This window comes from Sturnira hondurensis, unplaced genomic scaffold (genome assembly GCF_014824575.4).
Source record: "Sturnira hondurensis isolate 20B ecotype Veracruz unplaced genomic scaffold, ASM1482457v3 Scaffold0021593, whole genome shotgun sequence".
NCBI classification, from domain to species: domain Eukaryota; kingdom Metazoa; phylum Chordata; class Mammalia; order Chiroptera; family Phyllostomidae; genus Sturnira; species Sturnira hondurensis.
In genome coordinates, this window is record NW_028094224.1 from 382,756 (window position 1) to 397,452 (window position 14,697).

At 41.7% G+C, this 14,697-nt stretch overlaps 1 protein-coding gene across 1 annotated transcript; it reads right to left on the minus strand.

Annotated features, from left to right (window-relative positions):
- Positions 1-5,896: 5,896 nt before the first annotated feature.
- LOC118977928 (putative olfactory receptor 2W6) lies at positions 5,897-6,850 on the minus strand. The gene has a single exon (XM_037033105.1). It carries the CDS (start codon positions 6,848-6,850, stop codon positions 5,897-5,899), a length of 954 nt encoding a protein of 317 aa, XP_036889000.1.
- Positions 6,851-14,697: the final 7,847 nt, after the last annotated feature.

Sequence of the window (14,697 nt, forward strand, 5' to 3'; positions counted from 1 at the left end):
CCCTGGGAGCGGGTGGTGTCAGCGCCCCTCGCCGCCGGGGGCGCCCTCCCCAGAGCCGCTCGCAGCCTGGGATTCACCCGACGCGTCTTCTGCACCATCACCGCCCAGCTTCCCGGTCCCAACCGGGACTCTCGCCCTTCGAGCCCTTCGCTTTGGGACGGCACTTCGTCGAGCAGGGAGGGACTTAACCGGCGTAGGAGAGCTGCCTCCTCAGTGACCCTGTGACGCTGTGTCGTTGATTCTGTTGTGTTTAATGGCTCACTCTCTCCACCCCTCGACATTTTCACTTCCCATGAGCATTGGCGTTGTGTTCACTGCCATGTTCCGCAAAGTGTTAGTACATAATAAATCAATATTTGTTGATTATGTGTGTTATTATTTTTTTATCTTTAGAGGGGAAGGGAAGGAGAGAGGGAGAGAAACATCTGTATGGTTGCTTCTCAGGTCCCCTGCTGGGAACTGGCCCGCAACCCTGACTGGAAATCGAACCGCAATACTTTGGTTCGCAGGCCCGCACCCAAGCCACTGAGCGACACCAGCCAGGGCTATATGTGCTAATTTTTAAAGGATAGTAAATAGGCCATGGTGAAGACTTCCTATCTTTTAAAATAAACATTTTGAAAAAAATGGGCACAGGTAATTTCTTTAAAAATATATTTTATTGTTTATGCTATTACAGTTGTCCCAGCACAGCTACTTTTTGATGGCGTAAACTCTGAGGGCAAAGGTATATTGACAGTAAAATGGTAATTCTACTTCTTCATGTGTCTCTATCCACTATTAGTTCACATTCCTTAGGTTTTGACAACTGTGTACACGTAGTTTAAAAATAAATAAAAAGAATAAATATAAAGACATGGGAACAGGTGATGTATGATAAAATTGAAGAGTCACATATCCTATGTCCAAGAAATTTTATATATATAGGAAAACTCTTTCCCATGAGACAGGAATGTTGATGATAGCTTTATCTGTAATAGCAGAGAACTGGAAGGCACCTAAATAAATATCAGCTAAGATCAGATTAGGACCCTGTGGTACATTCATATAAGGGGATGTATTACAGTGCAGAATGCATCTAGATGGATACAGCCCAATGACATTAAATGAAGGCGAAGAAAGTTTTGCATCAGTTGGAGTAATCACGCAGGGAGCTGTGAGCCCTGTTAGCCTTTAACCTCGACAGTAAGTGCCATGGAGGGCTTGGGCAGAAGTGAGCGCTGCTGTGGTTTAAACCTGGGTGTGTCATTAACAGACTTACATCTTTGTTCCAGTGCATAGGAATAAATTGGAGAAGAATAAAGCTAGAGGAAATTAGGAAATTGCTGTAGTTTCATGGGTGAGCCATGGCGATGTAAAGCAAAAACAAATTCGAGAAATACTGAGACACTGAAGAGGATAAACTCGAAGAGTATATACTACATGAAAACAATGAGAAAACGGACTGGCTCATGAGTAATGCTTGAACTTCTGTTTCAACCATCTGAAGCCTCTTCATAATCCCAACTTCAAACATTTCTGTCAAGCAACACAACTAGTTTTCCAGCTGACTTACTTCTGATCCTTCAACCTCTCCATCCATAGAGTTTACCAGTTTTTCTTACTGGACTCATTCCTATCTTTCTCTTTCTTCCCTAACCAACATTTGCAATAAATAGCAATATCACAACTTAGGTCAAGTTCAACTCTCTACCAACCCCATACTTCTCCTAATGTAGCTTAATAAGACTGCACAAAGCTCAGTTTCATTGTAAAGCAACAACCACATACCTCAAGTAAATTCCTTTTTTTTAAAGGTATGGTTAGTGGTTTATCAGAAATTCTAAATGTGAACTCTTTATGTTGCCAGGCAATTGTATTATACTTTCTTAGTCCTTCCCTTTCCACTCTCACGGGAAACTACTTCACATCTCTGGTTCATCAGATCACCAATACCTGCTTACTTATGCTCATTCTCTGCTGATAAACTTTATGCCCGAATTTACTGAAAAACAGGCAGGCAATCAGAAAACACTTAGGGAGCACTTGTGATATGCATGAAAGCCTGCTGTGCAGTTTCCCATATTCCCTATTATTTAATATGTAGGAAGCAAATGATAGAAAGAAAAAATGAGGAAAAGCAGGATAGACTGTTCCAGCTAAAATGATAGTCAGTAAATAGTTACTTTCATCTAAGAAGTTAAATTGCAACATCAAACGAATATTCCTTTAAAGAATTTTACTAGTTTGCTTATTTCATTGCTTCAATATACTTGAAATGTTAAGATTGCAATGCCTTCTTCCCATTTCACAGTAAAAGGAAAGCATTTGGAAAAGAACCAGCTCAGGTCAGAGCTCCCTGACCACAGGTGTCTGGGCTCCTGTACCTCAGCCCCTCTGTTACTCTGAACTCTCACTCTGAACTGCCCCTCATGGACTGAATGCTTTTTCTTTTCACCTACCCACCTTCTTCTTTCCTTCCTGCATGTTCATTTTACTGCTGCCTCATCCCCTTCCCTCCAGTTTATAAACATGTCATACTTTCTCCTTCTAGTAATATCCGTTCCTCTGCTTCTCTTTAGAGTGAGACTCCTCGTAAGATTTGATTTGATTTGATTCACTACCTCCATTTCAGGCCTTCTGTCTCCTGCGTTCACTCCAGTCACGACTTCACCCTTCACTCCACTGACACAGCTCTGTGGGTCTGTGAGGGAGAGACCTGTGTTATAGAATCTCCTGGGCAGTTTTCCATCCCAGCCTCACTGGACTCAGCCACATTCTAGACAGTTGGTCACTGATTCCTTCTGGAAACACTTTCTGCTCTCTCCTTCCAGGATAACCACCGACCCTCCTCTGACTCACTGAACACATCTCAGTCCTTCCTGGCGCCTTCTCACCCTCCCAACCTACACATTGCGCTGGCTGCTGGGACCTCTTGCCCTACACTCATGCACTGCCTGAGCCCGTATCTCTGGCATATTTTCCAAGCTCTTCCTTGACCCTCTGTGTTGAAAATTGCAGCCCTCCCCTATTTCCTAGCACCTGTCCATTTTACTTATCTTCACAACATTTATAAACATTGCTATCACAAGTTTTATTTTTTCACTTCCCTGTTTTCTCTCTTATCCACTAAAATGAATGCCCAATGCCATGGGGATTTTTTTGTGTATTTGTTCCTGTACCCAGAGCAATGGCTGGCACAATATATATTTGCTGAATGAATGAATGAGGAGGAAAAGTGTGAACCTAGAATAAATATAAAATAGATTAAGCTTGCCTTGTACCACCCATGAAAACAAGATGGAGAGTGATGTCTGATAATTGGATTAAGAAGCATTTATTGAGCTATCTTCTCATGGCTCTTATTTAAAATCACAGGAAGTATAAAATCACACATGAGCATATATGGAATATTTATTTCTGTTGCAGGAATTTTGAGCACCATGGCCAAGAGGTACACGATGTGCACAGTAGGCTGAATCTGATGTCTGTTTCCACCTGAACCTCCATCTCTGTAAAGGCCAGTCTGTAAAGATGAAACATGGGGTTAGTGAGAGGAAGGAACTACGGAGGGTAAAGTGAATGCTTCTATTGTTTTTTCTATAGAGGTTATTTTGTTTTTCCCATGAGATGGCAGAATAGTTGCAATACATTTGAGTCTTCCTGCTGTGTGCCCAAGTAAGTGAAGTAAATATCTTTGTAAACAATTTTATAAATTAAGTAAAAGGTGGTGCTTTTTAATGACATAGTGACCTTTTCCCCCTTGATATCTGACACTCATTATTCCCTATAACCTGTAATAATGGTTCTAAAATTTTAGAGGAGAGTGTGATAAAACTTACCCCTTGTGTAGTAGAGGGGAAGTCTGGAAAAGAATTAGTTGGAAATTGCATAGGGGCCTTTCAAAATTGATAGGAATTTATATGCTTTCTGCTGATCTCTTGCCCCCACCTGAAATATTATTGGTTCTATTGTAATATTTAAAGAACAGAGAGATGAGACAATTTTATTGCAATCATTGTTTGCTAGAATCATTGATTCTAAAAGGATTTTTACTAGTTTAGAAATGTAGAGCATCTTTTTATGCCAGTAGGACACACAAGTTGTATATCAGTGGAAAAGGAACTATGATCCCTGGCTGGTGTAGCTCAGTGGATTGAATGTGGGCCTGCGAACCAGAGGATGTTTCTCTCCCTCTCCTTCTCCTCTAAAGATAAATAAATAAATAAAATCTTTTAAAAAAGATAAGGAGCTATGAAGTATCAAATTTGGGATATTGGCTGCATTAATTATGCCCTTAATAAACATCATCATGACTCAGAATCAACTTTTATTGAATTTACAAAGTAGGAAGAACCAACTGTGTTCTAATTTTTCTATTTTCTTTAGAAAATAACAGAACGTTTTCTATAATGCAAATTAAACCAAAAACGCATTTGTACAAGCCCTAACTAATCTAAAATAAAACCCATTCTATCTGAACAAGGTGTAAGAATTCGTACTCAAAATGGGAAAACAGTGTATCTGAAAGTGATATATTTTGAGATCAATTTATCGAGCATTTGCTATTCTTCTGAGGACTCTAGATTGACCTAAGTTTTCTTGCAGTTTCTGAGGGAGTTTAAATGAGAAATTGCTAAGCCCATCCAGTTCCCCACGATCCCGCTGGCAGCACTCCCAAATGTCAGATTCCTTATTCACCTGCAGAAATTTTAACGGAACACGTTTTTTCCGGGTTATGAGGTGGGATTCATCCAAAAGATACAATATTTCAGGCCTGAAGAGTGCCTGCCTTTAAGACTCATTTATTTGACATAAACCATTCAAGTCAATTTCTGTTATGGCCGGGGAGGGGCTGCAATCACTCATGTGAACACGAAGAAGCTGACGTCACCCAAACATAAACATTCCAACAGCTCCCCAGAGCTCATCTCTCACTTCTCTGCCTCCATCATGGCAGAAAGTGGACAGCATGGGGAAAGTGGAGATGAACCACCTTCAAACATTTTGAGTAAGAAGATCCTTCAGTCTTCTTTAGTCATTATTGGAGTATTAAGTATTAATATAAGCAATCCATTCTTCCTGTTCTGTAAAGCAAATACCTCATGGTCTTGCTTACGCCCTTTCTTTGCCATTCTCTATTGCCTCAGAAAGTCAAACATAAATATCAAACTCAGTTACATACATGGATAAAAACCCGCCCAACCCACGTTAGTGTTGGAGGTCCCGAGCGCTAGATAATCAAACAATTTATTTTGCCTCTCATTCAGACATTTGACACTTACAAAAGTACACTTGCGTTTTCTAGAGAGAATAAGTACTTTTTTACTTCTAAGTGGTTTCTTGTCATATATACCGAGGACCCACTAAGTACACATCATCGTGATGGGAGCTGACACAGGTGCAGAAATGCTAGTGTCCACATTCACAGCTGGTGTTTTGCAAGCAGAGCTCACCATTGAGTCTGGGACTGGAGCCCTCCCCACGAGGAAAGGCTTAGATGGACTCAAGAGGAATGCCAGTGAGTGTCCGTTCTGGAGCAATGCATTTTCTCAGCCCAGCTAACGCATCAAATTCCCAGTCCATCAGGCGTCTCTTCAGCCCATAGTGTCAGAGTATTCCTTTACTTGCCTGGTGTAACAACATATACAGAACGTAGGTCGAGAGAGAATCTCCATCCTCACTGGTGTGGCTCAGTGGGTTGGGCATCAGCCAGAAAACTGGTTTGATTCCCGGTTGGGGAACATGCCTGGGTTGCATGTTTCCCTGGTCTGAGACCTGCAGACCAGGTCTCCCAGCTGGAGGAGGCAACTGATGTGTCTCTCACACATTTCTCTCTCTTTCTCCCTCCCTTTCCCTCTCTCTAAAAATAAATGCATAAATATTTCTTAAAATCCCTCAATTGAATCACTTTTTATTATGTGTCCTCACCCCCCTTCCCTAGAACCTTCTTGATGGCCTCTTTGACGTCTTTGTTTCTCAGTGTGTATATGAGGGGGTTAACACTGGGAGTGACAATTGTGTAGAAAAGAGTGAGGAACTTGCCCTGGTCCTGGGAATACGTGTTTGCCGGCTGGAGGTACATGTATATGATCGTACCATAGAAGAGGGAGACAACAGTTAAGTGGGAGCTGCAGGTGTTGAAGGCCTTCTTTCGCCCAGCAGCAGACTTAATTGCAAGCACAGCCCGCGCAATGTACCCATACGAGGTGAGGATGAGGCCGAGGGGTGCCAGAATGATAAAGATGGCCAAAGCAAATGCCAGTGCCTCCAGGGCCATGGTATCGACGCAGGCCATGCCAATGAGCGCCGGCATCTCACAGAGAAAGTGGTCCACCCGCCGGTGCCCACAGCGGGGCAACAGCAACGTCTGGGGGGCCATTATGAGAGAATTGCCAAAGCCGCTCAACCAAGCCACAGAAGCCAGCTTCCCACAGAGGCGTGGGTGCATGACGACCGTGTAGTGTAGGGGCCTGCAGATGGCAACATAGCGGTCATAGGCCATGACGGCCAGGAGGACACACTCCACACCCCCCAGAGCCAGGACGAAGTAGAGCTGGGTGGCACAACCCAGGTAGCTGATGGTCTTATCGGGGCCCCACAGGTTGTAGAGCATCTGAGGGACGGAGCCTGTGGTGAAACACATGTCTAGGAATGAGAGGTTGGCCAAAAAGAAGTACATAGGTGTGTGCAGCCGGGAGTCCAGAGCTGAAAGCAAGATGATGGTTATGTTGCCAAAGAGGGTCAGCAGATAGAAAGTGAGGACAACCACGAAGAGGACCAGCTCCAGGAGGGGACGGTCAGAGAAGCCCACCAGGATGAAGCCTTCGGGAGAACTCACATTGTCCTTTTCCATCACCTGTGACCACATATTGCCTGCTAGGAGAGAGAGGAGTCTCTGTGAAAAGTGTAGGTGTACTTCCTCAAAATGAATGGCTGGTAGAATGGTACCATTGGAACTTCCTTGGAAATGCCGGATGCCCCACCCAGAATTTCAATCAGTGTTAATTCAGTCACTGTGCGGGCTGAGGAGTATGATATGCCAGAGTTTTTGAGGCTCTTGGCTGTGATTATTGACCAGCCTTTTGCATCGTTCTTTTCAGATTGGTAGGATGTAAAAACACTGATTATTTTATAAGGAATCAACCCTCCAAATTGTCCCCCCCTTTTTTAATGAGGAAGCACAAAATCTTCCAGTAATATGTAACCCATGGATGGGAGTGGTGGCTTGTGTCTCTACAACAGAGAACCCGGCTTCCTGTTGGCTGAAATCTCATTCTAACCAGTGAATGTCTTGTCAACACTGGGAAACCCAGGGTCAGATCCAACCTAAGGGTAAAAGTTGTCAAGCAAATCTTAGGAGGAAGATGACCGTGTTACTATTATGGATGCACCTTGATTCCATCCGTTCTCTATACCCTTTGTTTGCCATTCCCTGTTGCCTCAGGCATGATCCCACCACGCCCCACCCCCAGCCCGCCCTGCTCTAAACCTCTGAGGTTATGTTTTTTATCCACATGGTGTACTTTAACCCCACGGTTGGGTGACTTTTCTGAACTTGAGAGAATGCTTTGCTATAAAGATGAGAAAGATAGAAATAAAACAATTGCCAGGACTCCATCTCAATGGAACTAATATTCAGTGTTTCTTTTTAATAGCTTTTCCTTCCCTCTTACTCACATTTACTCTCACAGAAACTCCACTTTTGGGAAAACTATAGGATTATTTTATTTATGTATCTCTTATGAACCCATAAAAATGAAAGATATTTTAAATCTTTATAATACTCTATACTTTCGATTATTAGGCAGTGTTTATATGTCTTAGGGAGAGTGTACTGTGTAGTGTAAGTTAACCAAGCACAAAGTCTTATTCTGCCATTGTTGCATATTTTCCTAAGTGGTTAGTAAGTAGTAAGAGTTGTGACTCTCAGTGAAAGGAAACATGTTACATCTCCAGGGTGACTGGGGAGCAGAGTAGGTGCCACTGCTCTCAGACCTCTTTGCTGGAATCAAATCACATTGTGGTGTGTGTTCCCTACAACAGTTCTGAGATTCTGCACCTCAAAACAGCCACTTATTGGAAATTATAGGATTATCACAGTCCTCAGTGCAGAGGCCACATCGAGCTCCCCCAGTGGTCATGGACGTATGCGACACCTCCTGGGGGGACAGGCAGCTTGGTGATTAGATAACTGGGGATCAGCAGTTACAACCCAGCCAGACTGATGGCTTTTCCCCCACCTCCTGTAAAGTGGAAACTTAAAATTATACACAAAATGGTTAAAAAAGAACACATGTATGTACAGCAAACTGGGAGGGTACATAGCACACTAGTGATCATGAATATCTCTGGAGGGGAAATAGAATCAGAGATTGGTCCAGTCTTTGTCAATTTTCCTATGTTTAAACGATCTCAGAAAGAAACATTGGCTGGAGTGGCTCAGTGGATTGAGCACCAGCCTGCAAACCAAAGGGTCACCGGTTTGATTCCCAGTCAGGGCACATGCCTGGGTTGTGGGCCAGGTCCCAGTTTGGGGCATGTGAGAGGCAACCTCACATTGATGTTTCTTTCCCTCTCCCTTCCCCTCTCTCTAAAATAAATAAAATCTCTAAAAAAAAGACAAGAAATTAATTCAATGTCACCAGACATTATCTACTGAATAGAGTAATAGCAGGGTTTCTTTTGTTCACATGGTGGAGGAAGGAGAGAAGGTGAGTAGTTCCACTATGACAGTATTACTGGACAGGAACCAGGCTCAGAGCTCATCTGCCTCAAGCTGGGCTATAGAGTGTGGTTCTTGACTTTGTCCAGGAAAGATTTCACAGCACAAATTTATGTAACATTGATGATGCATTTATTTCTGGAGACAGTGAAACAAGGATGGGCTGAACATAGAAGGAGCAACTTGAGAGCCCAGGTGGGGCTGCTCTCAGCTCACTGGAGAGTCAGAGAAAAGGGGGCCTTGGGGACAGGTTCAGAGGGTCAGCCTGGGATGAGCTGCCACTGCCTATTGCTCCCCTGGTTGCAAGTCTCCTGGGGGCCCTTGGAGTTTAGGAGATGCACCCTGGTAGGTGGGGTTGGGAGGGGGGAGTGGGTAGGAAGAAGGGAAAGGCATGGGCACACTCCTGGAGGGTTAGCACAATATTTTATTTTTTCCTTGTTTCTGAAATCAACCAAAGGACCCACAAAGCATGATGCTATTTAACTAGGATTGTTCTCATGAGTTTTTTATTCTGACTGAAAGTTTTTCTGGTGGCTAAACTATCTGTTCACTGCCCACTTTCCCCCTCATGTATCATATCAAAATCCAACTGCTGTTTTTCTTTTCCAAGCCTTTCCTTTTGCAAGTACTGCATCTTTATATTTCTGAACTTTAAATAGTGAATGGCTAACTCCTCGGTTTGCCAGGAACAGTCTTTTAAGTGGTCTGTGTGTCTCACCTTCTTTAAACTGAACTAGATGGCACGCGCAACACAGGAAAGGACAGATTTCTCATAGAAGTCAAGCACTTAATTATTTAATTGTATGATGCAATAGATCACTTACCACATTTAAGTAAATTTTTATTCCTTGGAAAATAAGACGAATGTGCATCTCCTCCATGAATTCTGGATCCTTGGCCAGCTAATTTCAATTTCACAAGGTTTAAAAAAATTGAACCAAAGAATGCCCCAGTACCAACTATCGTCTACATCTTTTACAAGGAGCCAGGATGGGGATTTACCAATCAGGTTGTTTGGAGGGATGACCTGTCACATTCCAGGGCTGGTGTCTCATAGCCGGACAAACTGCTCATCTGTGCCAATGGCACTCTAGGTAAATGCAGAGCCGTGGGGAAGCCTGAACCCTCCTCACTGGAGTTCAAAGTCCCACTGTGAACACACAACAGCACTGTTACTGACAGCCCATTATTCAATATCCTCTCAGGCAATGTAGGACCATAATTAGTATTTTGTTCTTTGGGTTTTCCCACTCAGTAGATTCCACTAGGTTTTAAATTCATGTGTTTGGTAAGAACTCCATTAAATGAGTTCAGAAACTCTCCAGTTTTCTCATTGAATGAGTGATATTTAACCACCGTCTTTACAACTTGATCAAGCCTACTTTAAGGTGCATAATATGTGCAAATGCCCACAAGTCAGCTATAGTCTGTGGTTAAAAAAAGCAAAACCAAAACCAGATGACTGGATAGAGGTGGTCCCATTTCTTCCTACCCAGGATCCTCAACTTACCAAATTTGACGGCAACCTCAGACATGCCATGTCCACTGTTCTTTCTCCTTCTTGGGACTTCACTAGGGAGCCCAAGTGGGATGACCAGAGTGAAAACAAGGAGAAAAGAAAGATGACGTTCAGGAAATCTGTGAGAAAAGAAAGACAATGAAGAGGACATGGGACCCAGCAGCTGAATCTGGATGTGTGAAGGGAGAATGCTGATGAACAAGCCACAGTTACATCGCCCAAGGGCCCTGAGCACCCACATCCCCCTCCCGTCCCAGGTAAGGAAGCTGGGGGCACCTCTGATGTGCACACCGTGAAGGGAACACAGCAGGGGCCCATGGGTTCCAATGTGAAAGGAAAGAACTTCTTATGGGTTTCAGAGTTGATATAGAATTGGACAGTTCCTTTTTGACCTCCCCCAGTGGAGTAAAACTTTCTTTTCAAAATTCCCTGAACTAATTATTTCTAACAAGTGTTGGGAGAGCATGAGGTCTCAGAGGAAATACCGCTCTTCCCAACACGTACACACACAACAGGTTCACCCAAGAGAGTGGTGGAGAGAACACACCGGACCCTCCTCACTGGGCCTCACTGAGCCCAGGAGTCAGCAAAGAGCTTTAAGGTGCAGAGTGGCTACCTCACTCTTCATTCAGAACAGAGCGCAGAACTGATGAAAGCTGTGTAAGGGTCTGCTGGTCTCCTTTGTGACATGTGTCCTCTGTCACCTGCTTGGGGCACACTGTGTGGACAAGGGCTGGTCACAGGCCTTCATCATTCTGTTTCCTTCAGATGAGTTTTCTATGTGGTTCTAAGGTCCATAATAGTGAAGCCGAACTTGAATATTTTCCATTGAAGTCAGCTATAGCAAGAGGACAGTGGATAAAAAAAGAGATTGACTTTGACATTTAAAATAAATACAAAAACAAGAACGAGTCCAAAATATTAAAATAATATTATGTTAATTTGTCAAGTTTGGTATAAAATTATTAAGATTATGTCAAGAAATTTACTATGTATCTGACTGGCAAATGACTTCAGCTGTCATTAGAATAAATGAACAGGTTTGGGTTTTCAAGAAAGACAGAGAACAATAGTGTACCTGTGTGCCTCAGACTGCTCTATGGTCTGTTAATGTCCTAGGTGAACGAGGTAGAAACAAGTGCATCTCAAAAACATATTTTTTTTATCTACCTGTCAACGACTTCTGAGAGAGATGAATTTCACATTTCATCTCTATACCCAGAGATTTTAATTGATACACATGAGATAACACATAAAAGTGTGTTTTGTGCACTTAAACTATTATTTAGATTTAAGTAATTATTGTTATTACTATCATACAGATGACTAATTTCAGTGGCTATTTGTAGATTCTTTTTGTCACGTAGAGACAAAACATACCTGGCCATTACTATATCAAATGCTATGTTTTAAATTTAAACATTATTAAAGTCATGTACTATAATCTTTGTCTAGATTTTTTTGTTTATTCATATACTATAATCTTAACACCACCAATTATATTGGTGGAAATAGAAGATAAATGGAAAATATGACAATATCATCTTCATTGATTTGGAAACAGATGGTATGCAGTGACTTTTTGTCAACAGAAATATGGAAATATGTAGATGAGCAATCAAAACTAGTCAATATTAATTCTTTATCCCAGCAAACTTCTTGGCACAATTAGAGGATCTCTTCCCCTGAGAGTGGCTCCTTATACTTAAGTCATTAAACCCTCTTAGCCTAATAATATTTTCTCCTGGAAACTGAGGGAAATACCTGGAGAATTTGATGCTCTGGAGAATTCCCTCCCTGAGATCAGGAGTCCCTTAAGAAATGAGTGGATGAGGTGCTGGCGGGGAGTTAACTCAATGGAGGCTGTGGATTTCTTAGCCAATGAAGACATTTCAGAAGCAATCCTTAAATTTTTATTTTTTTTGCCACTCGACTTGTACTCACACCCTAACTTACCCATAATGCATCACAAATACACATGTGTAACTGATGGAAATATTATGGTTGTGGGAAGCTTTTTCTGTGAAGTAAAATAACACAATGCAAGTATTGCAGGTGGTTGTGAGCATTGCTTCCTGGCACATGGCCAGACCTGGACTGGCCTGTGGGCCTGGACTGTCCCGGGGGCCTCAAGAAATGCATGTCTTCCTTACTATCATGGCTGGCTTGGAACCAACCTCCATTCCAGTTCTATCTAAGAGCTTCTGTTTATTTCATCCTCCTAGTGCACAAAACTATTCACCAGTTTCCCTAAACAGTGAAAGATGGAATCTTCTCTGGAAAACAATTTGGGGTAAAGAGGAAGGTGAGTAGCCATGGAGGGAGAATGGCTAGGAATCCAGCTCAGAAAAATCACGCACGCGTACAAACTAAAAGGCTTCATCTACTATCGCGAGGAAGAAATTACTTAGGAGGGTTTTTGCAAAAGTAAAAAAGTTTAAGAAGTATTAAATATCTAGTACTGCTCCTGACATAAAGCAGACCTTTGCTCATCGTGATTTTTGCCAATTGTGTGTCTCCTTACTTACGTGTTCTCTCAGATGGAAATGTTTATTCTATTAAAAATAACAATGAAGGCTCAGTTCCAATACCTTCCTGGAAAACACTCTTATTTCTCTGTTTTTAGAGTTGGCTATTCTTTTGTCTGGGTTCTAGAGGCTCTTTATTTGCTATTTGCAGTTGTGCTTCAGCGCTTCTTACACTCTATATTGAATTTTATTTTATTTTTGAAAGGTTTTATTTATTTATTTTTAGAGGGGAAGGGAGAGAGAAAGAGAGGGAGAGAAACATCAATGTGCATGAGAGACATTGATTGGTTGCCTCTCACATGCCCCCATCTGGGGACCTGGCCCAAGACCCAGGTACGTGCCCTGACTGGGATTTGAACCAGGGACCTTTTGGCTTGCAGGCCAGCACTCAATCCACCAAGCCATACCAGCCAGGGTTTAGTTTCTTTTAAAGAAAACTGAAAGAGGTGAATTACGACTAAGAGAATAAAATACGTATGTAGAGAGAAGAATGGAACATTTAGAGTTTAGCAAAATGAAAGAATTGAAATGCTAGTTGGGGTTGGCACGATCATGGGGATAAAGGACAGCAAAGGGAAGAGAGAGAAGCCCTTCACCTGACCTTCATAAAAGGCATTATGGAAAATAGTGTCTTTGTTGTTTATTTACACAAAGTCAAGGACACAATGATAAATTACTGGACACGACAAGAGGCAAGACCATATATATGATTGGTAATCAAGAATTTTAAAAAATATAGAGAGTGCAGCAGGAGATCCCTAGGTAGTCTAGATTTTAAAATTAGTAGACCAACACTTGAACATAACTATGATTAATTTGTTGAAGGAAGATATGGACAAAACTGTCATGAACTCAGGAGAATTTCACCAGAGAATGACACATAAATAAGAAGAAAGCTCACATTCTAGAAATGAAAAGTAAAATAACGGAAATCAAAAACTCAGTCTGAATGTATGTAACATTATAACATAGGAATATGACTGGAAGATAGGTAAGAAAAAAAAGACAAAAGCAACATGAGGGAAAGAGAAAAGAAATGGAAACAAGTTAGGAACACAGTGACATACATGTCTACGCAAAGAGTTTAAGATGCAAATGATCAGGCATCAGAAGCGACAAAGAACGGGGCAGTCGCAAATCATGAAAGATAATGCCTAAGAATTTCCTGAAACTAGTGAAAAAAATCTCAACTAACACATTCAAGAATTCCAGTAAAGTGTATCAGAGATAAACAGGAAATTAGAGATGCATAAAGGTTTGTTTTCTTAGAAATAATGCTGAAAGGATGATTTGTAAGAGAAAAAAGTCAATACATTCTTTCGGAATTGGAAATATTTGTTTTGTGAAAGACCCTGTTAAGAGTCTAAAAGACCAGCTTATGGACCAGGAGAAAATGTGTGCAGACTATATACCTGTCAAAAGACTCCTAATTAGAATATGCGAAGAACTCTCAAAACTCAACAGTAAAAATACATACAAAAATAAATACACAAATAATTAGAAAATGCACAGAAGACATTACTTGATGTTTTACCACAGAAGAAACATTGCTGGCAACCAAGCATGTGAAAATGTGTTCAACATCACTTGCCATTAGGAAAATGCTAATTAAAATCAAAGGAGATATCACTGTACACTTATCTAAAAGAGCTAAAATTTAAAATAGGAACCACACCAAATGCTGACAAGAGTGCAGAGAAACGAGATCTCATACATTGTTGGTGGGAATGTAAATAGTACAACCCCTGTGGGGAACAGATTAAGAAACTAAACATACACTTCCCATGTGATGTAGCAATCACACTTCTGGACATTCATCCCAGAAACATGAAGCCGGTGGCATAGCATTTTCCAATCCCTTTTTCTGACTTTGACTTTTTCTGACTGACTCCCTCTTATAAAACCCTTGTGATTCGTTGGACTCACCCAGATAACCCAGGGGGATC

Coding starts and splice junctions, on each gene's coding strand:
- LOC118977928 (XM_037033105.1), bottom strand. CDS start 6,850: ATGTGGTCACAGGTGATGGAAAAGGACAATGTGAGTTCTCCCGAAGGC.